Consider the following 9225-nt stretch of genomic DNA (forward strand, 5'->3'; position numbering starts at 1 on the left):
AAACTCCAAAAATGAACTGGACAAAATTGCAAAAATGCACCCTCAATTTAATATTTGGTAGCACACCCCTTGGAAAAAAATAACTGAAATCAATTGCTTCCTGTAACCATCAATGAGTTTTTTTTACACCTCACTACTGGAATTTTGGACCACTCTTCTTTCGCCAACTGCTCCAGGTCTCTCAGATTAGAAGGGTTCCTTTTCCTAACTGTTTTGAGATCTCTCCACAGGTGCTCTATGGGAGTGAGATTTGGACTCATTGCATCGCCATTTCAGTACTCTCCAGCGCTTTGTCTTAAACCATTTCTGGGTGCTTTTTGACCTGTACTTTGGGTCATTGTCCTGCTGTAAGACCCATAACCTCTGACGGAAACCCAACTTTCTGATACTGGGCCCTACATTACACCACAGAATTCTTTGGTAGTCTTTAGATTTCATAATGCCATGCACACAAGCAAGACATTCAGTGCTTGAAGCAGCAAAGCAACCCCAAAACATCAGTGAACCTCCATCATGTTTGACTGTATGGACTGTATTCGTTTCTTTAAAAGCCTAATTTCTTTTTCTAAAAACAGTAGAATGATGGCTTTACGAAAATGGCTGTAATTTTGTTTTATCTGTCCACAGCACATTCTCCCAAAAGGATTTTAGCTTCCTCAGGTAAGTTTTGGCAAACTCCAATCTGGCTTTTTTATGTTTCTGTGTCCGCAGTGGGGTCCTCCTGGGTCTCCTACCATAGCGTCCCTTTTCATTCAGATGGCGACGTATAGTGCAAGCTGACACATTTGTACCCTGTGCCTGAAGCTCAGCTTGAATTTGTCTGGACGTTTATTCACCATTCAAACAATCCTTTATTGCAATCTTTGATCAATTTTTCTCTTTCGTCCATGCCCAGGGAGATTAGCTACAGTGCCATGGACTGTAAACTTCTTGGCAATACAAACAAAAGAAATAAAGATGAGAATGCCTAAACATTTGTAATTGCAACAATTTTCTGGCCGAAGTGGTGCATTATCTGACAGAAATGTAGGGGTGCAAATATTTTTGGCCATGACTGAATATATATATATAAGCATAGACATATATATTTAACATTTGCTGTCATTGCTGCACTATTTGCCCCCTTCGATGCGCAAGGATCTTGTTTGTTTTTTAAATGTGAGCATCCTGTGAATGCACAGTTTAGTTTACTTGTGCATGGTAAAAAGCTGTGTTTATATACACCTGAGAGGGAACAAAGCTCCTGGGGACTTAAATCACAATGCAATTCTTTAAAAGGTATTAAATATACATTTCAAGAGTTTTTTTCAAGCACAGAACTATTTTCATTCTCTTTACTTGTTACATTTGACAGTGAGAAATGTGTTTGAACAGACCTTAAAGGGATATAAAACCCAAATATTTTCTTTTGTGATTCAGACAGAGCAGACCGTTTTTAAAATGCTTCCAATTTGCTTCTATTATCAAATTTGCTTTGTTCCCAAGATATTCTTTGTTGAAGAGATACCTAGGTAGGCACTACATAGCAGGAAATAGTGCTGCCATCTAGTGTTCTAGAAAATGGATAACATTCTTGCAAAACCGCTGCCAAATAGTGCTCCAGAAATGGACCAGCTCCTAAGCATACATCCCTGCTTTTCATCAAAAGTTACTAGACAAGACATTACATATCTATAGATGTTGCCTGGTAATATCAGACTCTATGACTGAATGAGGAATTAAAGTCTATTTAATACTAAACTGTGGAATTGGGAAAATAACCATATGCAAATATTTACCCATAATTATAATATCTTAAAGTAAATGTCAATTTGGATGAATTAGTGCCTGGTTTTTAATAAACCTATTAAAAACAAGGGCACTTTAATTAATCAAAATTGACATTTCACTCCTTTTCTTCAAAAACTTACTTTTTAATCCTGAAATCCGCTCCACCGATTCCCCCGGCTGTCAGAAGCCTCTTCTTATGTCAGAAATGACGAATCCGGCTTCCTCCAATCACGGCTTTCCCCCCCGGGGGGATCATGGCCTGATGCAACGCCGTGATTGGAGGAAGCCAGATTCATCATTTTGGACCCGCGAAGAGGGCTTGCGACGGGCGGAGGAAGTGCTGCAGCGGGTGTCAGGATTAAAAGGTACGTTTTTGAAGAAAATGTAAATTTTGATGAATTAAAGTGCTCTTGTTTTTAATAGGCTTATTAAAAACTGGGCACTAATTCATCAAAATTGACCTTCACTTTAATGTTATAGAATATTTTAGGTCAATCTTTTAAACACTTTCTTTTTCCTTTACTCAGGTCTCCAGTGGACAAAAACTCCCCAAAAGTAATTCCTTCTCACCAGCCTGTTATTCGGACCTGTACAAAAACTCCAGAGAGGCCAGCTCCAGCACACATTTTACGGCCCATCACAGCTAGAGGAATTCTACAGAGGCTTCCGAACCGGCCTACCCTCCTGGCAGGCTCCAAGATACCCAACACTTAGCTAATGACCTACTGATATAGGCAACATGGTGTCCTGCCCTTGTTAGAGCAGTGGATTGTTGTTGCTGACTTTGCACATTAATAGAATTAATGGGACAGTAAACACCTTGTAAATACAATAATTCTCTGCAATCTTGCAATAAATTAACATAGTGGGTAAGTTTAAAAATGTTTTCAATACATTAACACCTTCTTTGTGGCAATTTGTTTTTTTCAGTAGCCAAACTCCACCCCCAGTTACCTTATCTGGAGGAAGCAGTCAAGACTTGGTACTGGAGTAGACAAGAATAGCCATGGTCACTCATGTTAGCAAAACATTCATTGTTTTGCAGTTCCTTATTTGATAATCCCTGATCAGGCCAATATGGGACAGATATGTAATAGGGTTAGCATTGTATCCTTCTCGATGTCAGAATCAGAAAACTTAATTTTCAGACATAAATTACAAGAGAAGGGGAATAATCAATCATAATTTAAAGGGACGGTTTACCAAAAAAATTCTCCCCTTTAATTTGTTCCCAATGATCCATTTTACCTGCTGGAGTGTATTAAATTACTTACAAGTAGCTCCTTTACCCTTGTTTCAGCATTTGACATAGCTGATTTAGCTTGTGGTATTCCTACCTATACTGCAAGTTTCTAGGCTATAGACAAGCTGTATAAACACAGCCAGCTGAAGAAATTACAGTCCCAGTGGCGTATAGAAGAGATAGGTTATAAAATGTTAATTTCCAATTGTTTTCTCCAAGTATTGGGCTTTGGTTTACAGACAGATATAAGATAAGGAAGCAAGTGTGTGTACACAAAGTGATAACATAACAAGATCTTGCTTTACCTACAAGCTCAACCCATTTTCAAAAGCATGTGATTTCAAAGTACAAACCTAGCTATTTTATACACACAAATAAACCTAAAAATGCAATTTCTCATACATTCTATACTCTGCAGCTGGTATAACAAGTCATTGGAAATACATTAAGGGAAAACAATTCTACAGTATACTGTCCTTTTAAGTATACTGTAATGCTGTTTTACTACACATAGTTAAACATTTTATATTGCATTCTCATAAGGATAATTATGTTGAACATACATACAAATACATACAGAGGCCTGGTCTCAACAATATAAAAACTGCACCATCTGAGCACAATCATTAAAGGGGCAGTAAAGTCATAATTAGACATTCATGATCTAAACAGAACAAACAATTTTAAACAAATTTCCATTTTACTTTTATTATTTAATTTGCTTCCTTCTCTTGTTATCCTTTGCTGAAAGATGTATAGGTAAGCTCAGGAGAAGCAAATAACCTAGGTTCTAGCTGCTGATTAGTGGCTGCATATACTGTATATACTGATTGCCATTGGCTCACCCACGTGTTCAGTTAGAAACCAGTAGTGCATGGATGCTCCTTCAACAAATGATGCCAAGAGAATTAAGTAAATTTGCTAATAGAAGTAAACTGGAAAGTGGTTTAAAATTGTATGTTCTACCTAAATCATTAAAGAAACATTTTGGGTTTCATGTCCCTTTAATGAATATATAGAATTGGCTAGTTCAGTCTGTAGAACCAGAGCATAGTGCTATTTTTTTCTTGCCCAGACACACGCATTTAGATAAATTTGCTGGGGAGAGCACGTGGTGTCATTTGTCAACCACTGCATGACTTAATGACATCATTAAATAGGTTAAAGGGTCACTTCTAAATATGATCAAAGTGATCTAATGACCATTACTTGTTTATTATGGGAGATTCCATAAAGTCCTTAGTTAACTAACAATTACCTACAGAAAAACATTTTTAAGAGAGAAAAAATGTTTCATTATTTTTAAAATTTACTTCTATTATTTAATTTGCTTCCTTCTCTTGTTATCCTTTGCTGAAACGTTTATCTTGGCAAGCTCAGGAGCAGCAAAGAACCTAGGTTCTAGCTGCTGATTGGTAGCTGCATATATATACCGATTGTCATTGGCTCACCCATGTGTTCAGTTAGAAACCAGTAGTGCATTGCTGCTCTTTCAACAAATGAAACCAAGAGAATGAAACAAATTAGATAATAGAAGTAAATTAGAAAGTTGTTGTATTCTCTATCTGAATCATGAAAGAAAATGTTGGGGTTTCATGACCCTTTAAGTGTAAAATGAAGGTGTTGTATAAATCTTTCAATTTTACACCTAATCCTACCCCGTTGTGTGTCTGTTTTTAAATACATTTTTAATTAAAGGGACATTCCAGCCAAAATTGGAAACCACATGGATGCATTTTAGTTTTGAATAGAAGCATTTTTGTAGTATAAATGTACCTGTATTAGCAAAAATGCTTCTAATAAAAGCTATAGCTGTTTCAAAATTGTATTTAAGTATGCACCGTGCACCAGCATTTTAAAACCAGCACTTGCTCAGACAGCCTAAGGTTCTTGTACCATCTGGTAATAACTCAATTTGTTAATTGCTGACATGATACAAGCCCCACTGGCTCTCTGAACAGCTGCAATATTAAAATGCTGGTGCACTGAGAATAACTAGCTATGCCTCACATGCACGTGCAGAGAAAAACATTAACAGTAAAACAGTGATAACTTTTACTAGAAGCATTTCTGCCAATTCATGTATATTGCAAATATGTTTCTATTCAAAGATGAAATTAATCTATGTGCATTTAAATTTTGATTGGAATGTCCCTTTAATCTGATTATGGATTGGCAATACATAAATGCACAGTTAATTCTAAAAAAAAAAATGTCATGCAAGTGAAAGATTTACAATTAAGAGTTAATTATGAAGCTAACAGGAAGTGCATATTTGTGTATAACTGGAACTTAAGGACTGATTACTCATTGGTCAATAAATTAAACAGTGACAAGCCTTTACAAAAATAAAACCGTTTATTTTCTTAGTAAAAAAGTATCTATTTAAGAAATAATTGCAACACATTTTAAAATAACCTTCTATAAATGCATCAAAGAAAACAATGACTTTTTTTGTATGTCTTTAATTATCTTGTGGGTTTAGGGTTGTCAACTGTGCTCCACAAAAATACTGTTGATGACTGGGCACAATGATAGGTTTGGGTCACACAGTGCCCCCTAAAAGCTCTTCCTTAACCCCCACTCTTGATCCCATGATGCAGTGATTTTACTCCTGTCCTTGGCTGACAATAACATACTAATCAATAATTTCACCTCTTTGGCTGCCAGTAACATATGTAGAAATTATTTAAAGGGACATGAAACCTAAATTTTTCTTTCATGATTTAGAAAGAGCATGCAATTTTACACAACTTTCCAATTTATTTCTATTATCTAATTTGCTACATTCTCTTAATATCATTTGTTGAAAAGCATTTCTAAATAGGCCCAGTAGCAGCTGATTAGTGGTTGCACATAGATGCCTCGTGTAATTGGCTGACCCATATGCATTGCTATTTCTTCAATAAAGGATATCTAAAGAATGAAGTAAATTAGATAATATAAGTAACTTGGAATGTTGTTTAAAATTGTATTCTCTATCTGTATCATGAGAGAAAGAATTTGGGTTACGTGCACCTTTAACCCCTTGACTGTCCCTCACTTCTTTCTGCTCCATATATATAAAGCATTTAGTAGACATGAGCACGGGTCAGCCAACTCTTTCGTTCTAAATATTCAAAATACTTTGTATTTCGAATATTTGGCGCATGTGCTCTTCAGTATTCGTCTCGTTTTTAAATTAAACGAATGCCGGCCATTCGTGGAACATTTACATTTTCATTAACCCAAGTTCACCTGAAGCAACTAAAATACTTACCTAAGCGTGCTGGAGAGCCTCGCTAACCTGCTCCTCTTCTTCACAGAGCCCCAGTCACGCTAACAGGATCTTAGTGTGGCGGCTCCCAGGGCCTGCACTAAAGGACCTTCTCCCTTAGTCAAGGCCGGATTGGCCTACCAGAATATCAGGAGATTTCCCGGTGGGCTGCAGCAGCTGGGGTTAGAAAGCTACAATTTAAAGGGGTGATAAATAGATGCAATTGGTTTGTAGAGTGACTATATTACAATAATTCAGAACTTTTGTTTAATATAAACTAATATATTTAAAATCTGAAAACAAATTGGGGGGAGGAGTACCCCAGTAATCCCCTTTGAGTAAAATTCTTCTGACTCAAAGAAAAATAGAGCTGGTCTCTAAATTTTCCAGGGCTGTTTTTTTTATTCCCAGTCAGGCCCTGCCTTTATTCCTTTGTTCGCTTTAAATGTTGTGCTGGATTCTTTCAAATATCCGTATTTCATTAATGAATGTGGATTCATTATGAGACAAATGCACATGTCTAGCATTTAGGCATAGGAAGGCCTAATATTAGTAGCAAACATTCAATGATTTTAAAAAAAATGGACATTTAAGTGTCCAGTATATTTGTGAAGAATTTACTAGGCAGCAGCTGGTGTAGTGATTTGAGAGGGCATGCTAAAGCATACACAATGTGAATAATATCGCGGATTTTGCAGGATTCTCATGGGTTGGGAGGTCTCCCTGCTGTCCTTATAACGCCTTCCCCAGTAAAGGCAAATGCCACAGTTTCCAGCTACTCCCCCAGCACCACCTTGGCACTCCCTGACTCCTCCCACTCCTTCCAGTACACAACACGCCCACAAATTGCGTCTACAACCCCGCCCCTCCCGCTACAGCTCCATCCACAAATCACAGGTGGGCCACTATCCACCTCCCTTTCTCAGGAACCCTCTTGGAAATGCTGGGAGCTATGATACACAAAACAGTTCTAAATTAGCTTCTCTTACAGGATACTCCAGGATTATCTTGGATAAATCTTGCTTGAGGTAACTAAAGTACGTGGCTCGTCTCACCGAAGATTAGTGAATCTAAGCCAACCTGAGCCGTATTTAAAGAGGCATGAAACCCCACATTTTTCTTTCATGATTCAGATACACACACAATTTTGAAAAAAGTTTCAAATTAACTTCAGTTATCAAATGTACTTAATTCTCATAGTATTCTTTGTTGAAGAGCACACCTGAGTAGTTGACGTGCACGTGTCTGCATGGCAACAAACACTGATGTCTTCTAGTGCTCTTGCAAATGTATGAAATTGTTAAATTATTCTTGCAAAACTGCTGCCATATAGTTCGCCAGACATGTGCACGCTCCTGAGCCTACCTACCTGTTTTTCAACAAAGGATACCAAGAGAACAGTCAGTTTGATACTAGAAGAGAACTGGACACTTTGTTTTAAATTGTATTCTCTAGCTGAATAATGAAAGAAAACAATTAAGTTTCATGCCCCTTTAAACATTGCTACTTAGCAACAATAATATTTATTCATAATGTATTAAATACAGTACTTCATTTTATTTTATTTAAAAAAAAAAAAGTTCCTGTGTTGGAAATTATTTATTCTTATCAATATTGTGAAGGCTTGTCCCTCTCTACCAATCCAGCAGTGAGAATTCTCCATAGCAGCCATTTAACACAAACAAATATCCCATGTATGCAAATGGATGCATATACTGATAGTTTCTATCAAACTGTTTTTGCTTAAAATTTTTGATGCAAAAAAATCCTTTTTGCAAATATTTGATTGCTGCTTTTTTAAAGTGCAGGGTTGTAAATATATTTGAACTAAAGAGCTGTTTATGTTTCTGCAAATGTTTTTACACAGCTTTGTATCATTTACTGTATATATTTTGTATTTTTCACTTTACAAAGGCTTTAATGAATATGTTAGTCAGGCACAGACAAAATTTCAGTTGAGCCAACTATTGACAACATTATTCTTTTGTAAATTAAATTTTTTAACCCCTTATTTCCTTTCTTCAAGTCAGCAGAGTAACAGCTGGACATCAGCTTAAATGGATGCTGTACTGTGTAATGTGTTTCCCCATAATGTGTTTCAAATGATTTGTTATACCTACTGCAGAGTATTAAATGTATGGGGCATTTTCCTTCATATTTATTTTTGTATTTGAAATAGCTGCCTCAGTGAAATGCCTATTAAAATGGGCAGACCCTGCAGAAAGAGCAGACCTCATGTACAGTAAGTTGGGTATTGAAATGATAATTAAGGCTGGGGGAATTCAATCACTAAAATCAGCTACTTCATATACAAAAATATCTCTATATTTACCACTCCCTACTGCGAGGTTAATTTACCCTGTTTTCTCCTGTTTACATACGGATAGATTTAGAGTTTTGTCGGTAAGGACCCGCGTAGCTAACGCTGGCTTTTTTCTGGCCGCACCATAAAAATAACTCTGGTATTGAGAGTCCACATAAAGGCTGCGTTAGGCTCCAAAAAAGGAACGTAGAGCATATTTAACGCAACTTCAACTCTCGATACCAGAGTTGCTTACGGACGCGGCCAGCCTCAAAAACGTGCTCGTGCACGATTCCCCCATAGGAAACAATGGGGCTGTTTGAGCTGAAAAAAAACCTAACACCTGCAAAAAAGCCGCGTTCAGCTCCTAACGCAGCACCATTGTTTCCTATGGGGAAACACTTCCTACGTCTGCACCTAACACTCTAACATGTACCCCGAGTCTAAACACCCCTAACCTTACACTTATTAACCCCTATTCTGCCGCCCCCGCTATTGCTGACCCCTGCATATTATTATTAACCCCTAATCTGCCGCTCCGTAAACCGCCACTACTTACATTATCCCTATGTACCCCTAATCTGCTGCCCCTAACACCGCCGACCCCTATATTATATTTATTAACCCCTAATCTGCCCCCCTCAACGTCGCCTC

At 37.3% G+C, this 9225-nt stretch overlaps 1 protein-coding gene across 1 annotated transcript in view; it reads left to right on the top strand.

Moving 5' to 3' along the window:
- The window catches only part of LRRC56 (leucine rich repeat containing 56), a 93771-nt gene extending 90660 nt beyond the window's left edge, over positions 1-3111 (top strand). Inside the window, exon 12 of the mRNA XM_053689289.1 lies at positions 2298-3111. Coding sequence (XP_053545264.1) covers positions 2298-2484 — 187 coding nt within the window. The 3' untranslated portion in view covers positions 2485-3111. The remainder of the gene's footprint in view (positions 1-2297) is intronic.
- The last annotated feature ends 6114 nt before the right edge of the window (positions 3112-9225 follow it).

The sequence above is a fragment of the Bombina bombina genome, chromosome 7, assembly GCF_027579735.1.
Source record: "Bombina bombina isolate aBomBom1 chromosome 7, aBomBom1.pri, whole genome shotgun sequence".
Classification (NCBI taxonomy): domain Eukaryota; kingdom Metazoa; phylum Chordata; class Amphibia; order Anura; family Bombinatoridae; genus Bombina; species Bombina bombina.